This window comes from Dufourea novaeangliae, unplaced genomic scaffold (genome assembly GCF_001272555.1).
Source record: "Dufourea novaeangliae isolate 0120121106 unplaced genomic scaffold, ASM127255v1 scaffold70, whole genome shotgun sequence".
NCBI lineage: Eukaryota > Metazoa > Arthropoda > Insecta > Hymenoptera > Halictidae > Dufourea > Dufourea novaeangliae.
Window position 1 is genome coordinate 3,189 of NW_015373940.1, and position 26,678 is coordinate 29,866.

Genomic DNA, 26,678 nt, shown 5'->3' on the forward strand with positions numbered 1-26,678 from the left:
TGTCGGTATGATTTGGCTAGCAGTTTGAGCGAATTGCCACCGGTGGCGCCACCGGTCGAAAAATAGTGGTATTCCATGTTTAAATGCGATTTTAACAATGTTCTCGTCGTTTATTGTTATTGTCAATGGCAGGGCATTAATCTACGTTCTTTAAGCTACAAATCGAATGCTTTGTCAAGACGAAAGCTGTTAGTGTAACGTTGTAATAGTTGTTCAAAGTGAACTAAGCAGGGTACGCATGACGGGGTACAGTGTTAACCGTTGCAAATAAATGTGATTTTAGCAATGTTCTTGTTATTACTGGTTCCCAGCCGTTAGAGAGTATTATTCTACGTTCTTTATACTTCGAATTTAATGCGTGACGAAGAAAAATGATGCCCGTTCAGCGGTGTAAATGTAATCGAAATCTATCGCAAGTGGGATTGCCGCCTCAGAAGGGGCTACAGTAATACAGGCATAACTAATTTTACTAATTCAGGGGTTCTGCACTATTGGGACCATGCGTTAAGTCCTGAGGGACAATTTGAGCCTAATGACGTTCATTTTAAGGGCTTAATTACTGAGATATTCGCATTTTTGCATCACTAGAAATTTTCACTCACCTGTCGGTATGATTTGGCTAGCAGTTTGAGCGAATTGCCACTGGTGGCGCCACCAGTCGAAAAAATAGTGGTATATCGTGTTTAAATGCGATTTTAACAATGTTCTCGTTGTTTATTGTTATTGTCAATGGTAGGGCATTAATCTACGTTCTTTGAGCTACAAATACAATGCTTGTTCAAGACGAAAGCTGTTAGTATAACGTTGTAAGAGTTGTTCAAAGTGAAGTAATTTATAAGTTTCGAGGTTGTTGATACAAGAATAAATTGAAATATCATTTTTATTAAGATAATTAATTACGTGCTTAGTATTGTACTTATTTATACAGATTTCTTTAAGAAGAAATGAAGTAATAAGAATTGGGAGGAAGGTTGTGATGGAATTAATGAACAACGCATATGTACCGTTTTATTGTCTTTTATATAAACAATTCGAAGGAAATATACAGTTTATAATATAAGATCACAACCCATATAGCACACAGACGTCTTTACGACGGCTTAAAGACGTCTGTTTCAGTCGTTCCAGTCGCCTTTCAGACGTCGTGAACAGCTACCAATAACCATACGTCAGGTAATATAAGCTTCATTTCATCGATTTGCGTTAAATATAACTGCATAAACAGTGTACTATCTTATACTAATTATACTAGATATACCATCATATCCAAGATGGCGGAAAAACCTCCAAGTTTGTGACGCCCTCGTGAGGGCCTGGGGACCCCCACAAATATTATATGCTGTGTTTACATAGAGTATATTGAAGAATATTAAAATTCCTATATTATAAATTTAATATTCTCTTCTGATTTCATTATTAATCATATATCAAAGTGATGAAACTATTAGGAATGATTCATAACGCATTTCTAAATTTTTTTCAGATTTTTCCTGAATTTTGTCCAGAACATAACAAGGAAAATGATTGAAAACATAATGTTAAGATCATTGTATGATTCTCTTTGCAGAGTTAAAATGCAAAAGGTAAGAGTGATACTCTCAATTTGTGGTTTGTGTACATATATATAATCTAAAAACTAACCTTTGCAGCATTTATGGTTTCATCCATTTCAAGGATATTCTCAAGTAAAATTACAAAAAATTCTAAACGATAATATAAGTAGAGAATTACTCTTAAATAAAGAAAATGAAATTTTAATAGCAGCACATGAGTGTGATAAAGAAAAATTACAAAAGTGAGTATAATAGGTACCATTATAGGTTAACATTAACCTATTGATAAGAAAACATTAGTATATTATGTAGGCACAATTTTTAATTACTTTATCATAATTAATTTTACTGTTACATAGATACGTTAAAGGACCATATGCAGAGACAATAATATTGCATTGTGTCACAAATGGGCCTTACAAGTCCTTTAATGATTTGTTATCCATAAACAATATTGAGAATGATATAATGAAGGAAACTTCTATTTCAGTTACTGATAAGAAAGTCATAGACAGACATAAAAGATGTAAAATAATACCTACAGTGAAGAAGATGAAAGAGGTATGGACAGATTAATTGTAATATTTCAGATTATGTTCATGGAATTATATAATTATGGAAATTACTTTAGAGGCCAAAAGCAACATTAGGAATTCATGTTGGTCCTTCCATGATAAGCTGGGCATTTGTAAATAACGATTTTAGAGTATTAAATTGGGACTGGGAACCTTGGTGTAATATTAAGTCTAAAAATGTTACCTATAATACGATCAGTATGGTGAGTATTCTGACATTTAGTATCAAAAAACAACTCAGTGTATTAATTAATTTTCTGTCTGATGTTAGGCATCAAGTATAGTTGAAAAGTTACCTGAAGCCAATGCTTATGTAATTGAAGATGTGCAAATTCTAAATAAAGGAATAAATCGGATGATGTTACATCTGCAACAACAACTAATTGTTTCTGTAATGGCTTGTCTTAGACTAAGAGGGAGTATGTTCATATTTTATTATTCAGATTATCGTTGTATAATCAGTGGAACGTTAATTAAATATCATTTACTTCTCCAGGGCAGTTATCATCATCTTCTGAGAGTGATGTATATGTGATGCCTTACAGTACAACAGCACGCATGTTTAATCTATTAGTTGGGTCTGAAATAGTATCTTCCAATTCTATTGTGAAAAAGATAATAGGAAATGCTATTGAACCAAATAACAAAAAATTGTGTGTAATTATGGACATAGAAATTAAAGAGAAATACGCACGGTTGAATTGTGATGAACAAGAGCAAGCAAACTTGTCTCTATTAAGGGCCTTATCGTTTTTACGTTTAATTGAAATTCAAAATGATTTAATGCCAAAAGTCGAAAGATGGAGCTAGTTTGGAGTTTAGTGTTTTCCAACCTTTTTTTCTGTTCAAATAACATGATGTAAAATATTGAAAGAAAAAATAAAGTGAATGTCATTGTATTTAATGAGACATTTACAAAACAATAGCTTCATTATAGAACTAGAGAAAACAACATACAAAAACGTTTGCGTCTTCTAATCACAGTTACTTAACTTGAGAACCAGCAGCCAAAATTTCAGGGAATCAAACGAAAAACAAAATGGGGACTTTCGACGGAGTAATATGTGATAGGTGTACAGGTCCATTCATTTATTATATATTAATTTTCATTATACTATCTATTCATAGTACACTGTACGTCTAATGTTTCTCGCTTCTCGAATACGAACTCGTCTCGGGCAAATAAACAGACAAGTAACGTTTTTGACGTAATGGTAACGGCCAGTGTCGTGTTCGCCCATACATGTTTACCATTCACGAACAATTTGAGTAAGTATACGAGAGCAAGATGTCAGAGTAGTGACTGTTTCGTGAACATAGTCAACGAATTTGTACGATGAACTAAAAGTACATGGTTTGACAATATCTCTGTGTCGAAACTTGTAATGTCAAATTAGGTAAGGCTCGTCAATAAAGATAGTAACACCGCTACTTAATCCGGCAGTGATGCTGTATAAGAAGCATGTAACTACGTATCATTGTTTAATCGAGCACGGATAAAAGCACATTACGTCACATAGTTCTCTACTGTATGTATCCGAAGTTTCGCTTTTCAGTACAATCACATTGACCACCATCGAACACTGCACTTCCTCACGGCAAGAAATATGTGTGAGAACCGAAGACTGACTTCACCGATATTCGGTAGAGAAACGAGAATTGATTAATATCCTTGGTTACGGATTGTTTTAATCGCGTGTGTCTATGCTCGTGTGGGCTGTAAACTTGTCTCTTGGTTGGAACCAATTAATCTATCAGAAAAATGTGTGTAACAACAGAGGCAGAAAGGGAATCGATCGGGAAGTCAACCCTTTAAGCCTCTGGTCTTTTCTACATCAGTGTTATATAAACAGAATAGCAATTCATAAATGGACAACAATTGAATTTCAATTCCCGTATTCATGTGAAGAGACTGTTTCACGCACCAATTGTGTCATTAATGATTTCGTTTTGCAAACGATGACTTATCCATACCGTTTACCGGTCTTAATATAATCGCATATAATTGTTCCTATGAGTCGAACAACAGAAGCATTAACCATTGCACCATTTTTTCACTTTCATTGCCAATGGACTACGATTTCACTAAACTGTCGTCGACATGACAGTGTACGCTATACAATAAACTATATGTGATTGCACGCGCCACTTTTTCCATATAATGTTTACTCGCAATCGCATCGCTGCCAGGTTAACGCAATTTATAATTATTAAAGTAATACCCGATCAGACCAGCTGGAAACGAGTCTCGACATATATATGTATATCGACATATCTAATATATAATTCTGTGTATATATAATATATCTATATGTATATATACGTATGTGCACGTCTGTTTACGCTACAACACATCGTGAAACAGAAAAACGTTTAAGTACGTTATTAATAATTACTATCTTCTTTTTTTGTCTGTTTGCTTGTTTGTCTGTCTGTCTGTTTGTTTGTTTGCATCTTTATAGTTTACAACACTTTTGTAACTCGAGAGAGAGACATTCTTACGCAAGCGTATACGTGTATAAAATCTAAACCAGCTTAAAACGTACATCTCTCATGGACCGCGCACCGGAGCGATATCACCCGCTCGCTCGGACGTGCAAAACGATGCGGTTTTGAGCATCATAGAATAGAACGGGAACAGAACTGTGACAATCTCGGTAATATTGTTGTTGCGATCTCGAAAGTACGGATGTTCTGCTCGGTAGACATGCAAAAAGTCGATACGGTTACAACATTAAGTGATTTGATATCGAAATCCACAGTTTGCCTCAAAGTACACAAAAGTATAATACAAGTTCTTCGTACCAATCTTCAGTTGTCACGTAATCAATTTCAAACACGCATGTTTGGATTTACGACGCGCTTTCAAAACCGATTACAAATCACAAAGTATTGTACGAAGAAAATTCTTGCACACTATTCATACATTGTTTTTTTTTTTTTTTGATCACGAAAACATACAGATCGACCGTGTAATTTGAGACAGCCTGTGCAGCCACGGGGCGTTACTCCGCTAAACTCACAATTCCTCTCGCAAAACACACAGATAACACTCAAACGATCTACTACGCATAAAAGAACGGTTCTCCGCTCGTAGGCGGATTAGGGTTTTTTTCAATAACGCTGACGTGTTTTTGTAAATATACTCGAAGCCGCCCGGAATGGATTTCGCTATTCGGTCTAAAATCACGCTAAAGGGGCACGCACTCGCGACGATACACCTTGGTCCATCGCGATCAATTTCCCAACGTGTTCGACGACTCTTCAACCATTCGATACCCTGATAGTATTACAATAGTACGACTTATTTTATTCGAGCGTGTCCCTCGAATACCCGCGCGTTTCTTAGCTCAGTAGAACAGCCTCGATCCAGGCAAAACACACACAGGTGCAATATTCCATTAACAAGACAAGGTCAACGAACGGTTCGACGGCAACAGTTTTTCACGCACACACTCGTTTACGGTAAAGTTACACATCGCCGCGGGTCACCTAAACCCTCGGCGAAAGGACGAACAATTGTTTAAATGAAAGCTACGTATTCTAACCCAGTCTACCCCGTAGGTCACCTTTCTTTTTTTCAATCTCGACCGACGGATCCTTTTTCGAACCTACATCGAACGCTGGGTATTTTGAATCCGAAAGGGTCTAACCGGGCGGACGATATACGGAAATGGGAGTACATTGTACCGCTTGTCCTAGTTTCGATATCAAATATCGTTAATTCCCCTGGCCTGCATGCGATGTACTCTCCCCCCTGCCCTTTAATTACAGACGAGTCTCTCACGGTACGTCACGCATTCCATACGTCGCTGTCAGATTAAGCAAAAACGCAATCGAACCGATGCGATTGCACCGATAAGGCGCGGTGTTCGTCAACCAAACATGTGTATATAACCGTTTCGGGGCACGAAAACGGGAGCAGCATGGTAATCGAAACGCGGAGGATACATATAGACGTGACTGTTTCCGCGTCGTGCGAGAGGCTTTCATACGAATGACACCGGACGATTGTCGATACGCAATCGAGCTGTTTGCTCATATTGCTCTGTTTTAACGGGTCGAAAGATTGGGGAGATTCCCACCCTCAAGACGTCTGGCTATCGCGGCTCGATTTTCTTTTCGCTGGTAGAACCTGCAAGTTATACGTATGATACGGAGCTTTTGCCCAAGGATATAGGCAAGACAATTTGGTCGATTACGATCATTTCCCCCGGGACCGATTATGTACGTACAAAGAATAGAACGAGTACAGTGAACATCGAAAGAAGAACATTAATACGATAGAGAACACGCTTGACCATCAGAAGTCAAAGATCCTGAGATGAAACAAACTAGATAGATATTACACGGGTACTGCTTTTGGGGATCACTATGCGGTTTCCATTCTCTGTACGTGATCCACGTTTTTTTTTTGTAAGTTCTGAAATTCCCTCGTTGGAATTTTACAGAAACTGGTTTATATTTTGAACACAGTGAAACGATACGGAAGCGGTAGCTTAACGAGAACTTTTCCCTTTCTACCACGATCGCGTGAACGTCGTCGGGGGTTGTGACATTATCGTCGCTAACTGTAGGAAGTAGACAAGACGGCGGTGATATTTCGCGTTCTTCTTTCACTTATTTACTTTACACACTCGCGCGCGTTCCGATAGATGCAAGTTTGCCTAGTACGGCGTATGATCTTGTTTTTAGACACACGATTAGAAACAACGAGAGTTAGAAAACAGAAAAGAAAAGCGCGAGTAAAATAATCGCTGGTTCCGTTGCCGTTGTTTTTTTTCGATTGAGATATTGGTCCGAGGGTAGGAGACTGTTACACTTAGACAGGGCTACGCGTGTGTGTTTCAACGTACAAACAAGCTCGGTCTGTCGTAGAACGAGGCGTCGTAGAAGATTGTGCACTAGGAACACGAGATGGTTTTGTCAGCGTCGATTTTTAGAAATTTTGTTTCTCGGGTTCGGTAGAAAGCGACTGCATCAATCTGACTCCCCGAGACTCTATCGAAACACCGAGGAAGAGTCTTCGATTTTTAAAGCGTGTCTCTGGCCGCAACATAAAGAGCCCCCTAATATGATCTACGGACACACACTTCCAACGGATCCGAGGCCAACCATCGATCAACGATGGGCTCGAAACTTTCCCTCTCAATTGGAATCTCGTTAATGTCGCGGCTCGCGAATGATTTACATGGAACGGTTGGGGCGAAGCAACCAAGAAGGTAGTCAATGCTTCGGTAGCACGCGATCCACCGCTGCAACCCATCAACCTGACTCTCTTCGGTGTGCAGCACACCACGTTCTCGCGTGAAGCCAGAAATATTCATTGCATCGCTATACATGGACTAGATTGGGCGAGAAAACGGAGCACCGCGGACTCGAGCGAAACCTGGCATTCCTCTCGAGGTCCGCAAGGATCGCTGACACCGCAACGGAAGCAAAGAAAAAGAAACGAAGAGGATTCAGGAACGCCTGGCACAGCGAGGGCCGAGCTAACGATTTTCGTTCCGGATGCGGCAGAACGCGCTTACGAACGCGGTTCGGTGATTTTATCGCTGATTAGTTTTAATGACGATGACACGAAACGGTACAACCGTACGGGGACGAAAATTCGCTGACGACAGGAGAGGCTCATGCAAATCAAGTAATAAATTACTGGCTCGGTCGCCTCTCTCTCACATACACACGAAGGGCAACTCGTAACACATGTAGGATGAAACCACACTCGGTTAGAAGATACATACAGTATAACGTGAACTGGGTCAACTCTACTTAAGCGTTTACACTTAATTTATCGAATGTTGGCTCCGCACAAATAAGTACGCCGTCTAAATATACTTTTCAATTCGGTGTGCGAGAATAGTCTTCCACTATATATATATACTCGATCGTTAACGATATATATATATATATATATATACATATATATATACACGTCGCGTATCTATCCTCTTTTTTTAATTGTTCGATTTTTCTTTTTCTGTTTCTAATTAGACGTTAACGATCGAGTCACTCGAGTCGCCGATTGGAACTGCTAGTAACGATGCAATCAACGATCAATAAAGTTCGGTCAATCGTGTGTATGGGGAATACTTCAATTCCAAAGATATTTCTATAAGTCCTCCGTGTTCGTTCCTTTTTCTGTTTTCCAGTGTTCTTTTCGTTTTGGAAGCTGTTTTTAATGCGAGATATATTTTTCTGTTTGTTTGTTTGTTCGCATACATAGAGCTACGTGCGAAAGGAATAAAATACTCTGCTGAAAATAATATCACAGCCTGGAGAGACACGGTGGAAGACTAAAAGCCACTTGACTAATGCGACTTTGCGAAATTCGGAAACGATTATAAAACATTTGTGAAACGAGATGATACTAAAACAAACATGGCACGGTGCGCGCTGGAATTCCGATTGAAAATCCCCTTCGCTGTGTACTTATGGATTAAAACAAATCAGGGAGAACAGATTCATTATGCGTAAATGACGGTGGCCTCGAGAAATGCTCGGCAACATAACCTTCGCCGGTGAATACCACGAATTGTTAGCGCCCCTTTGATCGGTAATGAACGAGGAATATACTGTCGGACGTTCTAGAGAGGCTTTAGCAAGCAGCCGCGGTTAGACATTGTTCGCTGAACGTTACGGGTATCTACGCGCCAGCAAGCTGGTCTTATATTATTCGAGAGATGAAAGTTAAAGCATCGGAGAAATGAAGCACCTACAACAGAACAGCCTTGAACAACCAAGTTATTCGACTGTATTTACAAAAGTGTCTCGATACTAAAGCCGACCAAGAACATTCCTCGCTCATACCGTCGAGTAAAACCCTGTTGCTACTTTGCTCCTTGTTTCGTTTACAACACACACACTAGTCTTCTCCTCCTTTCCCCCTTGATTGTGATATTATTTAGAAAGCTTACCGTTTATAATTGAGTTTCAGTCGCACAGTAAAATACATAGTTTCGTAATAATAAAAATTACACATCGTACCGTGTCCGCGGTCGCCCGCGAAGGGAAAACATGGCGGCCCGCGCACGGCCATAAAGAGTGACTAGCATACGCACTTGTTCGCACAACGTTCAGATCAGTTTCAATCCGTTCTTGTTCATCATTCTTTTTATCACGATGCTAGACGTATATCATACATGTATAACGTGTATCATACACGTGTAACAAAAATAGGTTCATAGGTTCTTTTGGTCGAGTCTGTTACCAGGATTCACCGATAAGACACACATGATGAACGTGCCCCAGACCCGGGGGATGGTGCAGCCATTTCTTTCACGGTACCCCGCGCATGTACCACGAACCAATGGATCGCGCGCGATATTAGATAGTATAAGAGACCCTGAGAGATAAAAATACGAAGGACATAGAAAAACGTCACTCTCAATTTGTCCTTTTCCCTTCGTCAATCGCGACACGATCATCGTCCGTTCGAGAAGCGAACCGGTACTATTCTGCGAAAATAATGGCTGTACAATCGAGTCTGCTCTGAAAAGTAGCTGCTCGATTCGTTTCTCTTTTTGTTTGTTTATACGCTGGTACCATAATTTTGAAAATACCTATGAAATGGTTCAATAACCATAGACGTTGGAAACGGTGAATAACAAATTGTGTGGTGATAAAGAGTACTATCCGTAGATTGAAAATATATAGCGATGTGCGCCACAGCAAGCGTTTTCTATTTCAATTTGTAATAAACAATCATAGGCGATAACAAATATAAATAATACGGACATTATCAATATAATTCGGCGCAATCTATTGTGCGCGTCTATAAACAATTAAATAAACGGATGTCGTATTGTGCGCTACACAAATATATGTATACATATTTGTATATATATATATATTTTCCTCATTAATACTTTCTCGTTAACGCAAAGAGCAACTCGTAAAATTAGGAACATGGGAGTTAGGAAAATTGACCTGTTAAATGTAATAGAGATGGTGGTTTCTACTCAGGTATCATCGTTAGACGGAGATTAGACGAAACGTGTAATATTTGAAACAAGGCAACCCCCCTCCCCCCTACTCCTTCAACTTTGTTTCCACTCTGTACTCTCTTTTTTTGAAATCTAACATAAATGCCACGTTCTCGTATAAAATAGTTACTGTTTCTCTGTTAAAAATTGTAACGTAGATTCTAGTAATTGCTCTAACTTGCCCGTTGTGCTCTTTGCCTTTTGCATTTTAATTCATCTAGCATAGCATCATAGCTATGAATTCATTGTAGAAACACACCGATCATCGGGATCATAAAACGTGCAGTTCCGTTACGAAGTCTTCCCGAATAATTAAGCTAACATTTTCACAATAAGCTATAATATTTATATATATATATTATATATATCAATAAAAACTCTTCTTCTACTACACGAAGAAAAACATAACGCAACGATACTGTATCAGTATCTTTAATTCCCTCCGGCAAAACCAGAAGAGACCATCGAGGTGTTCGAAATAATTTAATTCATCGAATAATGAGATGTCATTGTTGTATGGTGGAATTACAGCTCCCAAAGTGTGTCAGATATAAGAATAGAGAATGGCAATAAAACATACATCGTTTGAGAACTGCATGAACCGGTCGATACGTTGCATCAATCCCGAGTATTTCTTTCCCTTTTCTTCCGTAAACATTTCGAATGGACAACCTTGTTTCGTAATTACTCAGACTTGTACGCATCCTGTGAACGATCGAGCACACACGACAAGATAATGTAATACTTGATGATCTGATGCAGTCTTTAGAGAGAGTTCCATCAGTACCGTGTGACGCGACTACGAACGGTCGAGAGAAGCCTATATATGTCGGTTAGCGTTCCATTGTATCCTTTCAGTGTGTGTCATAGGTACAAACTTGGTAACTATTAAACGACGATTCCTTACTGGTACACGTCTAAGTGAACAGTCATTACGAAAGTCGACTTGAGATGATTACTTGAAACACGCGGATGAGATTCATTTAAAGTGGGTGGTACGAGTTTTTCTTTGTGCTCATCTTACATTACTGTACCAAAGTCGTTTAGGGCTCCCCTTTAGTACAGCAGTGCAACGTATCACTACTTGCGGACAGTTCATCGGATATCGGTTACGTTAGCTTTGCTGCCAAAGATTTTGACTAGCTGATCTTCGTAATCGTCGATATTACGCTTCATGAGTTCCATGCAAGGCCCAAGTAAACGTTCGAAAGCTTCAACGTCCAAAACTGAAAAATTTGTTTTTAAACACCATGTGTCTTGTTACCAACCATACTACTTCACACAGAGACACACACCCATGCACACCAAATAACTGATCTTCCACTAGCGTAAGATAGTATTCATACTTTTAAAACTATTAATTGACAGATGATCGTGGTAGTATCAGATTGCTGATAAAACCTGGTAATACATATTAAATAATACATTTTTAGATTCTTTCAACGTCTGGTTATGGAAAGAATTGACCCACAATTTTCTGACTATAAGAATTTCTTGAAAGTTTTCGGATTAAAATTGTATATCAACACTGTAATAAACAACAACCTGATTCTACCGATGGAAACATATTGAATGATAACTTACAGGCCAGCTTTACGTCGCCCACAGCGTAGGCCGAAGCAGCGCGAGGTTTATGTGTCACGAGCGCCAGCTCGCCTAAGTACCCACCAGCGGGAACTCTATTAATCTGCGACAGCAAATAGAATACCAAATGACATCTATACAATTGACAGTGTAATTAGCGTGGCGGTCAGATGTAGCCAACCACAAGCAGTACAAGAAGCCTCGCCGTTTTGAGTTATGTAGGTCGACGATCGTTGCAATTATATTTTACGACGGAAAAAAATGGAAACCAATGTACACCAATATACATACCTCAATCTCGCGACTGAGATCTCCAATTATGGTTATCTTGACGACACCGTCTTCGACAAAGTACATCCCGTCGGCAGTGTCGCCTTGCCTAATTATTCGCTCGCCGTCCGAATACTGTTTTGGTACCAGGGCGTCCGCCAGGTTCATGCGCTCGTAGGACTAAAGGAACGGAATATCTGGTTTGTTTAATACTGTATTACTGTGGACTCACTTAAGTCGACCTTATAGAGGGAACTACTTGTTGCATAATAAGCGGGGTGGGGTCGAATCTGATCCAACGAAGGGAAAACAAAGATCATACTTTCACGAACTACATATTACGCCTTCAGCGACGAACATTACACAAAGTGTACGCAAAGTTTCAGGTGGTCGTACCGCTATAGGCAATCAGATACGACATTTTTAAACGTAGGTCAATTCGACCCCACCTTGCCAATTGTCTCTAACTCGCGTGGATCTGTTCAAGTACTCGATGTCCTAGTGAACGTTTATGTTCCCGTTCTGTCCAGTATTCTCTTCGATTATCACGAGAGGTGGTATCCTCTTTCGGTACGAGGCTATCCTGTGAAACTTGCCTCGAGAGACTTGAGCATCGGGACCTTGTTGATAAGATCCTCGTACATCTTGCGCTTCTTATAGGCGGACTTCAGGAGTATACGCCGGAAGGTTTGCCTGTCCATGGCCCACAATGTGCCACACGTTATGGCCTTGATAGTGGCCGCTCTGGGCATATTGTAAAGAAGCGCGAGCTCGCCGAATGCACCACGGTTATCGTAGACGTGTATCATGGTTTCCACGTTCGTCTGCGGGTCTTTCACGTACACCTCGAATTTTCCCCTGTAAAAACGTAGTCGGTTCCATTCAAAATATAATCCGATTCACACGGTTCTATCGGTGTTTTACATACCGAGAACGGAACAAAAAACGGAAACATTACCTCTCGATGACGTAGAAGTTGTCACCGTCGTCACCTTGCCGGATAATATATTCCCCCGGTAGCACGCTTTTCTCGAACATCGCGTCCAGCACGTCCGCCATTTGTTCCTGCGAAAAAAGAATTCGTGCGTTGCGTGTGTACTGCGTGCCGTGAATATCCGACAACTGGTGTCGGCTGTTTTCTAGCACTCAAGGCCGACAACGACGATCGTCGTAAGTAGGTTCGTTCTGTAGCGAAATTTTTAAACTTTGAGAGTGCTCCGACACGAAGAAACACCGCGTAGTACTATTCCGGAGCTCAGAATATACCCTAACCGTTAGTTGCATTCGTGAGAAATTGCTTCCTATTATAGAATACACGTAGACTAAAGAGTTAAGAATAAACTGTACTCGCGAAGAGCCCTATGTACACGATCGTTAGAGCAGGCCTAGAAATTTTCCTGATTGGCACAACCTGACTAATAAATTAGTGGTTATTAGGTGGGTAAAATATGTATAATAAGATATTGGAAGTAACGTAAGAGGAGCTGCGTGGCAATCATTAGAGGTTTATATTTGTATCTATTCAGATTGGTTCCCTCGGAGAGGCTGCACCCCCCCGGTTTCTGAATCCCAGTTGAGCAGATTACACGTACTCATTGGCATTTCCACGAGTTGGCGCGAACTCTCGGTCGCTCTGTATTCCCGTTTCAATTACGGGCAGAGGCGACGCGGAGTAGGTACGTACTATGTTTAACTTACCTCGTCTAGGGCCCGAAACAGAAGAATATTCTTGACGCTGTCGCTGAGCCTCTGCCGTTGCTCGTCGCTCTTCGGGTGCACCATCTGTAATCGATTAAAACGGAACGATTAATTCGATTTGCCCCCGTGATTACTAGGGTAAAATCTAAGCGACGTTTTGTCTCGTATAATGAATCATAGCCGATAATTTATTTGTACACGGTAACGGCGATTAGAGAGGGTTCTAATTGCAATCGATGCTCATTAAGGTCTCTGCTGTTTAATATTTCGATCGTGTCTTATTCGCGAATTCCTGATTAATCGGCTTACCAGCGAGGTACTCGGACAATTAACGCACACGATAAACATATAACGTAAAGTATACAGGTAACATATGTAATAAATAACGGGAGTAATATGACTAACGACTACTTATATAATGAACGAACCGTGCGAACAACATATTAAACAACAGGAATACCGTTCGAAAGAAAACGACAATTACCGTGAATAAACACGTGTATTGGATGACTACGAAGAACAAATAACAAGCCACGTGAGCGACGTGAATATCGAATGGGGGGAGGAGTATACGACCATAGAGTCACATATCGTGTAATTCACGAAACGAGGGCTGATCTCGAAATATTCTGGAGGAATTACGATCGTCGTCGCCGGTACGCGTCGATATTATAAATTAATTGCGGCGTGATCGATCGAAAACGGTTAGGCCTGAACACGTCTCGGTTATATAAAAAGAAAGGGTTTCCCATTAGGCGCGCGTGAGTAGGTTACACAGCACGGTAAGTTTGAAAAATATGTATAAAAAAAAAAAGAAGAGGAGAATGAACAAGACAAAAATCGAACTCTTCTACGATCGTAGGGTTCAGCTTATCATATTAACTGACTCGTGTCACGAAGAACGTGAATCGGAGTATATAATTGAAAATCACAGGATTCAACGTAATTCGAAATTAATCGAGTCGATCATCTACAGATGTTTCGAATCACACGATCTGCTTTTTTTAGATAGCCAACGGCAAGGGATAAACAAATCCCGAGTCGCTATTTCGTTTCACGTTCTCTGACCTTTCCGCTCGGGCAGGAGCCGAGCTTACAAGACAGATGGTCGATCCTCCTTTTGTTTCCATCCCGCCTTTTTTTTTCCTTTTGCCTCGCCGTTTCGCGGTGGACTGTTAAACGGTGTCGGGTGTCAACCTTTAGTCTCTACTACTCGCGCACGTCTCCGCGAAACACCTGCTACCGTTACACACAAGAGGGGAAAACGCTTCTTCTGCCTGCTGACCTACCAACGCGCCTCGGCGTTTATGCCGTTCCTGTTCTCGGAACGAACGTCTCAATTAATCTATCCGCATCTTAATCGCGTGATAATGCCGCGCGACGCTGGGTACGAACGCGCCGTAATTAACATTTTCAGCCCGCGAAGTTTACTCGGCTGCTGCGCCTGCTAGTTTACAATATATCCCCGCGGGGCACAACTTTCAGAAACTTCGTACCGATAGCGATAAACTTCGAGACAGAGGACAATTAATAACGCATCGGTCGGTGCTTAATTGCTCCAATTAGGATTTCATCGAGGAAAATATCGAATGTTCCGATGAGAAACATATTTTTTCTTCTCGAAGTGCACCGCCCTTCTGTTTATGTTACGCATATGTTATATTCATCGGGTGGTCTATTAAAAGGAACAAGAGGTTTCTACGTCTATACTATACTGTTGTCGTAAAGATATTAAACGAATGTTGTGGTGACAAATCTAGACGGTTAACGTGGGACGAAAAGAGATGCAAAGATCCAGGAGCTATTTTTTTCCCCCCCGGAGTGATCAAGGTCATCGATGTCCCTTCGAGTGGAACCAATATGTCTCCTTCGCATATGATTAGTAGTGCATGTACTGCGGAATATAGTATGACTCACTAAACATGATGAATTGTACCAGCGACCTTGATCATTCCAATACAAAAATCTGTCTGGTGTATAGGATCTTTGCATACTACTCTTCTCCCTCCTTCCCTCCTCGGCGTCTCGAATACTTTCCACGAGACAGACGATTAGATGATTCTGTTTCTAATGGACCACATTATACATATATCGTTGCCACGCTTTCGATCCAGTTTTTAACGGTTCAGGTGCCCGATAATCGTGATCGTCGATGTCTTTTGAAATGCTTTCGAGCAGTACGATCCCGATCTGACGAGGCTCACCCGTGTCTCACCTCTCTCTGTCCCGCTCATTCACGAACACGCTCACGTGCCGCGTATGTGTGTATGTATATCATACATATGTAAGTCACGTCGGTACCAGGTTATCGAACACGCGCTCTGACGTCACAAAGGTACATCGCTCGCATCGTCGAGCAAAGTAAATCATCCCGTTTCGTCACCCGCGCAGCCTGAATACGGTGTCTCGATAGGGAGGGGATAAAAAAAAAGATCGGCTGTTTTTCTATATTTCGTATATATGTACCATGCATACGCTCGACCATCCGACGAATATTCGGCCGATAAACTTCGACTCTGTGAGGCGACGTCTTCTGCGAACCGCGTGCGGTTTCACCCGAACCGATCGGCCGTGTTATTATTCCAACGAGTCATAAAGCATCCATATTTAGATGTTATACACACACACACACACACACATACACACACACACACACACATCGTTTCTGCTTGCTTATACGTGTACAACGTAATGGTGTACGAGACACGTTTAATCGTATCCTCCTCGTCTTCCAATGTACCGGAATAAAGGGTTTTTCGGTCCCTTCGCTAATGGACATATTTAACGCGAAGGTATAATATATATTAAGTCTGTCCTTAACGAATTCGTTTGTATTCTCCGCGCCCAACAGTCGATTCTTGCTCCCCTGCGTCCGATTAAATTCTGGCGATCGATTAACGATTCGATACACGCACACTCCGCTCGAAAGTAAATATCGTGATAGTATGGTTCCTCGTGTAACACGATCGAGAGCGAGATGCGATCGATAATGAAAAGGAAATTTCGTTAAACAGAATTAATGGCTGATAAATAACGAGAAAGATTGACGAAAGTATGATCCATGAATCAAACGTACCTTGGCTCCATCGTCCTCCTCATCTTCCTCGGGATTATAAGTCTCCGCGAAGACGCTCTAGCGAACCTTCCGACCGGCGGTTCTGTAACGGTAGAAGTAACCTTGAGCATTCAAATTAAAGCACTGACACTAACAATATCTTTATTTGTTAAATACTCTTCGAAGTTATCCGAGAAAACCGAAAAATGTATTTAAACCGTGTTTAAAAACGGAGCAATCTTGTAAATAAACCGAAGTAAGTCAATGGTACAAGTTCTGAGTTTTTAAATTCGATACACAATTTATAAAAACGCACATAAATCGCAGGAAAAAGTACCGTACCGATATCCATTGATAGGTGTGTATGCAAATATTTCAGAAAACCGCGAGAATCGGTGACACCGGTCGAGTTACACAGAGCTAACTGAAGAGTCGAATTTCTAAATCGAAGCGGTACCGCTAACGGCGCGTTTATAACTACACGGCGCGGCGGATTATGTGTATGTATATCGGTCGGTTGCGCGACGGCTACTGGACGCGATGGGAAGTCGCATCCCGAATGAAAATTCGCTCGCTCACCTTCATCGACAGACTCGTCCGGCGTAGAGGAGCAGGTCTGCGCAGTGGGCTGGATCAACTGAGTCTGACGGGATTCTCGTAGTTGCGTGAAAAAACCTACAGCATAGTCGATAATATCCACCGGTTGCTCCAATAGGTAGCTGATCGTGAACTCCAACAAAATGTCCCGTAGCTCGTCTGGCACCGTAATCTTGCCAGCGTTCCGTTGACAACTCATTTTTTCCCCACACCAAAACGATGTTACAAGCGACACGCTACAATGGCATACGCCGGCAACGGGCCGGCCGACGAGTCACAGGCTGGTCTATTATCACTGCGCGGAAAAAGTCAACGAGACAACTCTGTATGTCACTTGTCAAAAAACGACCAACAACCTTCTATCACGTACTACTGCTCTAGTGCAGACAGGAGAACGTAAGCCCCACGCGTTCCGCCCACTTTCGCGCTGGGCTACACTCTCGGTTACAGCTCGAACGCTATCCGGTCTCGGTGAACCGCACTACATAAAGCTGCGCGCAACATACACGACGGGCCGAACCGAAGGATGCGACTCGGTCGCAAAGATGGCGACTATTTCACGGCGCGGGTCTTGACATCAGCAGAGGGATTCTGCTGGACATTTAACTGGCAAACTGCAGGCAAATTGAGCATCATCGACGGGCCCCGATTATATAGATCGCAGACCAATAGTGAACTCCACACGGTAGACGCATACCCTTTATTGCACTTAGGTATCGCGTGTATGCACAGAACCGTCTGGCCAATGGTACTCTTGTATTTTCATGTAACCTTTCGAACATCAGTGCTCTTATTGGTTCACTAGTTTTCTATCGGGATATAGTTAATGAACCTACGACCGTGATGAACCTTGATCTATTAATATTGTAATTTCTAAAATCTTATACAGAACGAAGAAATTAGATTTATTAGAAATTAGAATGTTAATTAATATAATTGTAATAACCTTAAGTCTAGTTCTCAATTCGTTATAAGTTGCCCTCTAGAGACATTTATAGAAAGTAATTTCGATTAAGTTGAAATGGATAAGCAGCATTTCTGTGTTAAATTTTTATCTATGCCTTTAAGAGTCAAAACACGTGCACCTTCATTTAGGTCAACAGTTGGAGTAATGTCAAAACCTTGTAACGATTTATAATTTATGCACTGAATAATTTTACTTGTTCCAAGTGTCTATTAATAAAATTTTAATCTCATTTTATTTAATAATATCTAGCTACGAAAAACTACGAACGAAGGAATTCAGGGTTATCGTAGTGTAAACAAAGATTCAAAATTCTTTAACGAAGATGGCGGGGAAAGAACAGTTCGATGAATTCTTAGGTGGAGCACAAAAACTACCAAATGAAGTTCATATTATGAAACTTGTCTCTTCGAGAGCTAGCGAAATTGCTGCAATGACATATTCTATAGGTATGGTACACTATAACTGTTTCTTTAATTGAATTATATTTCCACCTATAAAATACCGAACAATAGTCTACTATATGTTATTAATATTTTATCATACGTACATTTAATTATTTGCAGAAAATCCTCAACAAACGAAACTTGTATTTCAAAAGCTTCCCATGTACATGCGCAGGCGTGTAATGTCTCACAACGTGAAGCGCTTGCCGCGCCGATTACGGGAGGCACATATGAATCAAATGACTAAATCCGGTTTGCCACCCAAAATTAAAAGACCGTCGCGTAGGTACCGCAGAAGACCACGAAATTTACTTTCGGAATATAATAGAAGACAACGAAACAAACTTTGGTTGGAGACTCATATTTGGAACGCGAAACGTTTTCATATGGTAGAAAAATGGGGCTACAGAATCGCGAGTCACGCAAACGACAAATGTTTCAAAGCAAATTACCGTGCCGTTGCGAAGCATTGCTTGATGCAGGATATTTCGTACTATACATGCGTTGAGATAATTGGACCTGAAGGGACTCTGAAGGAAACTTTAAAGAATCATTGCAATCCACTCGAGTTAACGTTCGCCGCAAAGATTTTCATTTCCGGTACAAGAGAGGGCACGTTAATGTTTTTTAAAATGAATGGTTACCCCCAATTTCCAATTGGTCACGTCCACTTCCTTTGGCGACCAAATGGTAATTCCAGTTTTAGAACAATTTGGATTTGGGTACATCCATCGTTTCTCGATGATTTTATCAATGAAATTGTATCCAGTTTCGACTTCAAATCGGATCATACAGATTCTAAATGTACAAATAATCAATCCATGAAACCTACTTTATATTCTAATAACAAAAACTGTAAAATGAATATTCATAAGAATGCTCTAAACAGATTTCGTTTTTATGGTCCTAAAACATTAAGTGTCTTAACAGAAACGTTAAGGTTGCTGAATGTAGATGAAAAAGTTTGTACCATGAGTGGAACTGAAGATGAAAAAAATCAAATGGAGTGTGAAGAAGAGGTTCAAGACTCTAATAAATTATGGCATAAGGATTATTATAGTAATCAAGAGAATATTGAGTCATTAAAAATTCAAAATCAATTGTGGGAAGTGTTGAAGACACTACAATCATCTAGTCAATTGCCACCAAATATTGTTGTTGGATTTACGGTCCTAGATCCCAGATTTTACCTGCCTGAGAAAAGAACAAAACCTCAAATAGATATTTCCAGAACGATTGAACTAATGCCAATGCCACCTACGAATGCTAATTCAAGCCCAATTTGGGATGATGAAATACGACAGAAAGTTACTAAGGCATGTGTAACTACAAGTGTCATTAATAAACTTAGAAGTAAATGTTTAGTTCCTGGTATAAATAATGATAAATATTTTAATGAAGATATCATGGCCAAGATACCCATACTTTTAATTCAGAAACCAGGAATTGGTAATACAGGTACTATAAAACTGCATCTTAATTTATTTATGAGATATTAGAAAGCATTTAAAATTAATATAAATGTTGTGTTAATAGGTTTAAGTTCAGCCATAGACATCATTCTTCCAGTAGGATGGGCAATGCCATTCTGGCTTGCTTGCATATTTCGTTGTGTGAGAGTGGGTGCACTCAGGGAAACAAAATCTGTTGCATTCGAGTATGGAAATATAAGATCACCAGATATCAATGATCCAGATACATCTGCTTACACAAGAGAAGCATTGAATACTAAATCAGAATTGAAAGAAAAATATTTGCACTACCCACCAAATAGACGTGTGAATTTTATTAAGCTTGGAATCTCGAGCCCCTTCTTTTGTGAATGGAGAATTCTAATGAAAGAATGGACAGGCGTACAAGACTTTTTTGTGTTACGAAATCGTAAATTATTACAGTTATTGCAAGAGAATTTATCACCTGAAGAAGGTAACAGAAATAAGCAGATTAAAGCAAACAGATTCAAATCAGATCTTGATTTGGACAGTTCATTTGAAAGTAGAAATTGCTTAATACGCGTTAAAGTGTCCGTTTTACAAAAGGGGTGCCCTAGGAGATTTGCAGTAATCTGTATGCCAACATCTGAGGATGTAGAAAAGTACAAAAAGAATAAGAATTGGTCAGGACCTGTAGAAAAATTGAATCCTGACCCAAATGAAACTATTAGGAAAACTTTGAGAAAGAACCACTTGGCCCTTTTAAAACGTTTAAAAAGACAGAGAATACGACATAAAAGAGCAATAACTGATAAACTAAGTCAAATGTTAAACAAGGGTTTTCAAATCTTAAATCACAATAATAAGACAAAACATGTATTAGAAATAAGTCGTGAAGTAGTCCACAGACAATCGCAAAAAATGTCAGAGTTGTACCTTCCAGACTGTAAGAATGTAAGATACTCCTGTGATAGGGAGATCATGGGATATCTAACAGAAGGTGATTTTTCTTTTGCAGAAGCAAAAGGTGTAGGTTTAGGATATGTAACATTGAATTCATTAATGACATTAATTAATGAAAAATACTCTTTTGTTCTTGTTAGAAATACTCAAACAAGACAATATAGAATCACTAGATTGGAAATAATATCTTAGTAAATAAATATAATATTCCTTTTTTCTATTTTTTCTATCTGAATAAATAAGTTGTTATACACAATAATTTGTAGTTGAACCATGATTGTTGAGTATTCATAATTGTTATATGTAATAACATTTTTAAAAACCATTTGTAATTTTATTTATATACACGATAAATGAATTGTAAAAAATTACGAGTGTAATTATCAACATAAAGTTCTTACTGATATAAATTATAAAATAACGACACTATATATAAAATATAATTGCGTTCATAACTTCGATAACCTTGAATAGTGAGTCACTCAGTGCAAGTTTGCAAGGCGAATTGTTAGCATTAACTTTTCATAACAGTTGATTATTCTTCATTTTGCATAAGTTTATTGTAAAAGGCTTATACATGGCGAGTATAGCTGTTGTACGTATTTATATTATAAATTCGATTCTGTAAATCTGTAAATCATACACTTGTTGACATGTACATAAACGTTATTAAATACATTATATTCTAAATATACACTATCGTTTGTTAAATCGAACATGTAGGTAACTGGAGGAAATAAAGGAATTGGGTTTGCTATTGTAAGAGGACTTTGTAAACAATTTGATGGAATCGTATATTTAACAGCCCGCGATACCACCCGAGGATTAAATGCAATTAAAGAATTAGAGAAAGAAGGTTTAACACCAAAGTTTCATCAGCTTGATGTTACTGAAGAAAGCAGTGTTATTGTTTTCCGCGATCATCTGCAAAAAACGCATGGAGGACTTGACATCCTGGTAAACAATGCCGCTATTGCTTTCAAGGTATACCTTGTTTCATACATATTGTCCACTCCTTGAAAGTGTTTTACCTACTCTTTCTTTAAAATACAGGTTGCTGCTACAGAATCATTTTCTGTACAAGCTGAAGAAACAATAAGAGTAAATTATTTTGCTCTAAGGAAAGTATGTAACATACTTTATCCATTACTAAGACCTCATGCACGTGTGGTACATCTCTCAAGTAGTGCTGGTCGATTATCATTAATTCCGAGTGAATCATTGAGAAAACGCTTTTCCGATCCAAAGCTTACAGAAGAAGAATTAGATAACATTATGCGTGAATTTGTAGAGTAGGTTGAGTTACTACAATGTATTAAGTAATTTAGTATTCATTGAACTCAAAAACAAATGAATTTTCAGATCTACAAAAGCAGATACTCACTTGAAAGATGGTTGGGCAAATTCTACCTATGTTGTAAGTAAAGTTGGAGTGTCTGCTCTAACTCGAATTCATCAAACTATATTCAACTCAGATCCCCGGGAAGATCTTGTGGTAAATGCTGTGCATCCTGGTTATGTAGACACTAATATGACTAGTCATAAAGGAACTTTGACACCAGATCAAGGTGCTGAAGCTCCTTTATACTGTGCATTACTACCAGAAAATACAGATATAAAAGGTAAATATATTTGGTTTGATAAGTCACTGGTGGAATGGACAAAAGATGCATAAATGCACACATTACTGCAGATTTAATATTGCTTTTTTTTGTACGTGGTATATGTGATACAATTCAATGTAAAAGATTTTCTGCGCATTTAATAATTACGTTTTTTAATCTTATATGTAAGTTCACTTTACATACTTATAAATTCTCAAATTCATCACTTGTATACTTATTGTGTATTTTTTTTTATTTTCCTAATAAAAATAAATCAATGATTTCTTTAAATCTAAGAATCCTATAAACTATCTTGCTTGCACTGCTGCTTCTTTGCGAGCAGCATCCTGCAACAACTGGGTGTCCACTTCATCTCCTGGTAATTGTACATACCGTACCACTGATCCTCTAATGAAACAATTTTTTACTGACAACTGTAAAATAATATTATTGCATATAATATTATAATCATTCTTTATATGATTTTTAATAACAAGTATTACAAACCATGTGAGGATATTTATCTGGATCAGTTACACTTATATCTGTCAATTTTATATTTAAGTACTGATCAACAGAGTGCAGGGTGCCACAAATGCTAAAAATGAAAAATTCTCATCAATCAGTGGCTCTTACTAAAAATCTTCATAAAATGCTACATTTTATTTAACAAATTACCTGAGGTCATTTTTTAATTCCACAACAACATCCTTACCGACCAAGGACTTAAAAAACGAATAGAATAACTGAAAAATACAAAAATCAATTTCATTGAAAAAATAAAGGTTATTCCGCTAAACGATGAAAGAGTGAAGTATTAAAGATTACTTCTAACTACCGGCAGAAAATCGGTGTGATGATTAGTGATGACAATTTGTTTGGAAATGTCAGTGTGCACGTTGCTAAATAAGTTTGTTAATGGATGTTAAGTTCCAGATATCTTTCGAGTGTTACGCACAACTTTGGTTCGAAAGTGATATTTTTAAATATATAATCGAACGCTACGCGCTAATCAATAAAATTATAGATAAAAGATAGCAACCAAAACACAATTTCATAATTTTACACTATATAAAATATTTCAATTGTATCGGATATTTCATTTGCTCGTGTTGCTCTTGTTCATTGGACCTGTCCATCGGCACCTAGGACGCCACCAATCGTTCTTTGCATGGTAGCTTGAAGAATACCATCAAGGTTGGTTTTTCAATAATCTTTCGTCGAAACATATTTTAACATACGTCAGATCTTGCACATATTTTTAACATATCTAAATAGAAGTTTGTTTAATTACTTATGAAATGATTGTAACGTGCTGTTCGTACAGGAAGATCACCGTTTAGCGGTTGGTAGCAGAAGGGCGTTGACATTTAATCAAAAAGGCGAAACGAGAAGATGCGTCTGTGACATTAATTCGCCAGTAGCAACCCGATCGGATTCGTTGTTACTCCTGATCTCTCATGAACTAATCGGGGAAACATGTCAATTAATTTAACGAAAAATAAAGACGCACTGGTGGCCGCTTGGCACAGCGTAGTCGACGATAAATCGTCTACTAACTGGTAGGCTTACATCTATCTTCCTTCATTGTTACATTTTATCGTTCCGGCTATGCACTAACGTCATGCAACAAACCTACTTGTTCAATTAAATTCCGAAATAAATCGTATTTCTATATTTAGAAATTATTCTTTATACTACAATGGACTGATATAAATAACACTGGGTACACAATTACCACTTACTGTCATAAAACTTATGTTCTGTAAGATTTAATGCACACAATGAAGCATTGAACAGGTTTTAAAAATTAAGAATGAATGTTAATTTGAAATTAATAAAAATATAACTTTCTGAAGTATACTTTAATTATTATTGCTTCTACTATGAATTTTATATACAATTGATGGTAATTAACAGCATTGTTTGTATCAGTATTTTGGTCATTGTTTTTAATTGTAATGATAATATGAGTCTCAATTAGGGCTGTATTTGGATATGAAGGACAAACAAACAATTTAAAGGTTGTTGGAACTGGGAACGGTGGTTTGGAGGAGATGATTGACCGTTTAAATAGTAGTCATATCATGTATGCCTTTTGTCGAGTAATAGACACTAAGACAAGCCTTCCGAAATGTCTGTTAATAAATTGGGTAAGAATCAAACCTTAATGAGCCTTATATATTCATAGTATGTATTAAACTTAATATTTATTTCAGCAAGGAGAAGGTGCTCCAATACTTAGAAAGGGGACATGTGCAAATCATATTAGAGATGTAGAAAAATTACTGAAAGGTGCTCACATAACAATTACTGCTAGGTCTGAGGATGATGTAGAAGTAGATTCTATTATGGAAAAGCTAGCCAGAGCAACTGCATCTGCCTACAAATTTAATGAGCCCAGAGGGGAGAACGAAGGTAATGCAGGTCCAGTTGGTACCACATATCGAAGGTGGGTATCTTCATTTTCTTTGCAATATAATCATTAAATTTTTACCCTAATGAGAATTTGGTTCGTAGAGTCAACCCTGAACAAGAAATAAATGCAATTGAACGCGACCAGTTTTGGCAGAAAGAAGAACTGGAAGAAAAAAAAAGATTAGAACAAGAACGTATTAAATCTGAGGCAGAACGTCAGCGCCTTGAAGAAGAAGTTAGGATGAGAGAGGAGAAAGAAGCTATGCTTAGAGAACAACAAGTAAATATATATATTGAGGAACTTAAATTCTTAAAACAAAATGTTTTACTAATGGAATTTCAATTTTTTCATAGGTCACTGCCAAAGAAAATTCAATAGCTCGTCAGAAGTTGGCAGAACAACGTGCGGAGGAGGCAAATAATATACGTAATCAGATTGCAGCAAGTCAACATTACAGCAACGATGTCGAAGATGATCATAAGTCGCGAAGCGATGAATTGCGCCGACAAAGGACTAAAGAAACACAACAATTAATTGCTCAAAGAACAATAAATGCCCGAGCAGTTTTTGAGCAGAACTCGGCTGCCGGTCAGATGAAATCTACCTCGGTACAGCAGCAATATGTACAAAAGAATAATCATGTGGAGGCGGCTAAGAAAGCGCTTGAAGAGACTCAGCAAAAGGTAATACCTCATACTACAGCACAAGAAGAAGTAAAGACTGAAGTAAATAGTGCACATAACTCGGAAGTAGCTACGAATTCTGCTATAAATATACCTGCAACTCAAAGTGAACCTGTGGAGTCCAATGCAACTGAGCCACAAGAAGACTCTGAGCAACCATCAGCGACGAAAGAAGCAGTTACTGAAAATGAATTGTACAACCAAATGGATGGACAATATTTGTACTTCGATCCAAACAACGAAGGAATGAAAGCAAGAGCTTTGTATGATTATCAAGCTGCTGATGATACAGAAATTACATTTGATCCGGGTGACATTATTACACACATAGATGCCATTGATGAGGGATGGTGGCAAGGTCTCGGACCTGATGGAACTTATGGACTTTTTCCCGCTAATTATGTTGAAGTTATCGAGTATAACACAACATGATAAAAAACAAACTTGTGAAAATAGAATACCTTTTCTTCTGATTGAAAAGAAACAGTACTTGCTTTTTTATATTCAAAAGGTGATTCAGTATTTTCGTTGTTCTGGTAACATCGCATTTTCCTTTGAATACTGAACTTACAATTCAAAGGATTTAGGTACAGTGTATTCTAAAGAATGTAAACGAGTAGTGCGTACGTATTTATAATGAAGGAGCGAATTATGTTTTAAAAATTTGATGCACGCTCATTAACGAAGGAATTTAATACGTTTAATAATAATTATGCAAGGAACGATAATTGTTAATATTTTAGCGAATAAGATTTTCAACTTTCATAGTCTTGCAATGCCAATACATAACGAATGGCGAAGTACGTCTTCCCATGTTTAACGTCACAAACGAAAATTGAATTAGCTGTA

The 26,678-nt window shown here is 38.7% G+C and overlaps 6 protein-coding genes across 7 annotated transcripts; 4 read left to right on the forward strand and 2 right to left on the reverse strand.

Annotated features, from left to right (window-relative positions):
- The first annotated feature begins 1,520 nt into the window (after positions 1-1,520).
- On the forward strand, positions 1,521-2,938 carry LOC107185634. Its single transcript, XM_015573368.1, has 6 exons — positions 1,521-1,583; positions 1,650-1,795; positions 1,913-2,114; positions 2,185-2,331; positions 2,400-2,547; positions 2,625-2,938. Exons 1-6 carry the CDS (start codon positions 1,521-1,523, stop codon positions 2,936-2,938), a joined length of 1,020 nt encoding a protein of 339 aa, XP_015428854.1.
- Positions 2,939-10,588: 7,650 nt separating this feature from the next.
- LOC107185646 (cAMP-dependent protein kinase type II regulatory subunit) lies at positions 10,589-17,791 on the reverse strand. Its single transcript, XM_015573380.1, is given in 9 exon segments — positions 10,589-11,339; positions 11,698-11,800; positions 11,989-12,147; positions 12,564-12,825; positions 12,926-13,032; positions 13,666-13,749; positions 16,742-16,800; positions 16,803-16,823; positions 17,300-17,791. Coding segments are annotated over 9 exon segments (1,143 nt in total). The 5' UTR covers positions 17,517-17,791; the 3' UTR covers positions 10,589-11,208.
- A 634-nt stretch (positions 17,792-18,425) lies between these two features.
- On the forward strand, positions 18,426-21,315 carry LOC107185650 (ribonucleases P/MRP protein subunit POP1). Of its 2 annotated transcripts, XM_015573385.1 has the most exons (4): positions 18,431-18,441; positions 18,534-18,730; positions 18,848-20,185; positions 20,264-21,315. In XM_015573385.1, exons 2-4 carry the CDS (start codon positions 18,607-18,609, stop codon positions 21,313-21,315), a joined length of 2,514 nt encoding a protein of 837 aa, XP_015428871.1. In that variant the 5' UTR covers positions 18,431-18,441; positions 18,534-18,606. The 2 variants fall into 2 exon arrangements, with proteins under 2 accessions (XP_015428870.1, XP_015428871.1); XM_015573384.1 differs by having other exon boundaries at positions 18,426-18,730.
- A 281-nt stretch (positions 21,316-21,596) lies between these two features.
- Positions 21,597-22,798, forward strand: LOC107185635 (carbonyl reductase [NADPH] 1-like). The gene is made up of 4 exons (XM_015573369.1): positions 21,597-21,718; positions 21,847-22,107; positions 22,177-22,415; positions 22,486-22,798. The coding sequence occupies exons 1-4, from the start codon at positions 21,701-21,703 to the stop codon at positions 22,796-22,798; spliced, it is 831 nt and encodes a 276-aa protein (XP_015428855.1). The 5' UTR covers positions 21,597-21,700.
- Positions 22,799-23,035: 237 nt separating this feature from the next.
- LOC107185636 (U6 snRNA-associated Sm-like protein LSm2) lies at positions 23,036-23,995 on the reverse strand. Its single transcript, XM_015573370.1, has 4 exons — positions 23,969-23,995; positions 23,406-23,473; positions 23,235-23,325; positions 23,036-23,161 (listed from the first exon to the last, which is right to left on the reverse strand). The coding sequence occupies exons 1-4, from the start codon at positions 23,993-23,995 to the stop codon at positions 23,036-23,038; spliced, it is 312 nt and encodes a 103-aa protein (XP_015428856.1).
- LOC107185647 (drebrin-like protein) lies at positions 23,958-26,556 on the forward strand. The gene is made up of 5 exons (XM_015573381.1): positions 23,958-24,289; positions 24,712-24,880; positions 24,947-25,179; positions 25,248-25,425; positions 25,500-26,556. The coding sequence occupies exons 1-5, from the start codon at positions 24,207-24,209 to the stop codon at positions 26,259-26,261; spliced, it is 1,425 nt and encodes a 474-aa protein (XP_015428867.1). The 5' UTR covers positions 23,958-24,206; the 3' UTR covers positions 26,262-26,556.
- Positions 26,557-26,678: the final 122 nt, after the last annotated feature.

Bases quoted from the DNA above. Each gene is read 5' to 3' on its own strand.
- LOC107185634 (XM_015573368.1), top strand. From the start codon at position 1,521: ATGATTGAAAACATAATGTTAAGATCATTGTATGATTCTCTTTGCAGA. The intron at 2,332-2,399 runs GTGAGTATTCTG...GTCTGATGTTAG, and splicing joins CCTATAATACGATCAGTATG to GCATCAAGTATAGTTGAAAA. The intron at 2,548-2,624 runs GTATGTTCATAT...TTACTTCTCCAG, and splicing joins TTGTCTTAGACTAAGAGGGA to GGCAGTTATCATCATCTTCT.
- LOC107185650 (XM_015573384.1), top strand. From the start codon at position 18,607: ATGGCGGGGAAAGAACAGTTCGATGAATTCTTAGGTGGAGCACAAAAA. The intron at 18,731-18,847 runs GTATGGTACACT...AATTATTTGCAG, and splicing joins TGCAATGACATATTCTATAG to AAAATCCTCAACAAACGAAA. The intron at 20,186-20,263 runs GTACTATAAAAC...TTGTGTTAATAG, and splicing joins ACCAGGAATTGGTAATACAG to GTTTAAGTTCAGCCATAGAC.
- LOC107185635 (XM_015573369.1), top strand. The intron at 22,108-22,176 runs GTATACCTTGTT...TTTAAAATACAG, and splicing joins ATGCCGCTATTGCTTTCAAG to GTTGCTGCTACAGAATCATT. The intron at 22,416-22,485 runs GTAGGTTGAGTT...ATGAATTTTCAG, and splicing joins ATTATGCGTGAATTTGTAGA to ATCTACAAAAGCAGATACTC.
- LOC107185636 (XM_015573370.1), bottom strand. From the start codon at position 23,995: ATGTTAAAAATATGTGCAAGATCTGAC. The intron at 23,326-23,405 runs GTAATTTGTTAA...TTTCATTTTTAG, and splicing joins GAATTAAAAAATGACCTCAG to CATTTGTGGCACCCTGCACT. The intron at 23,162-23,234 runs GTTTGTAATACT...ATTATTTTACAG, and splicing joins CAGATAAATATCCTCACATG to TTGTCAGTAAAAAATTGTTT.
- LOC107185647 (XM_015573381.1), top strand. From the start codon at position 24,207: ATGTCAATTAATTTAACGAAAAATAAAGACGCACTGGTGGCCGCTTGG. The intron at 24,881-24,946 runs GTAAGAATCAAA...TATTTATTTCAG, and splicing joins AATGTCTGTTAATAAATTGG to CAAGGAGAAGGTGCTCCAAT. The intron at 25,426-25,499 runs GTAAATATATAT...ATTTTTTCATAG, and splicing joins CTATGCTTAGAGAACAACAA to GTCACTGCCAAAGAAAATTC.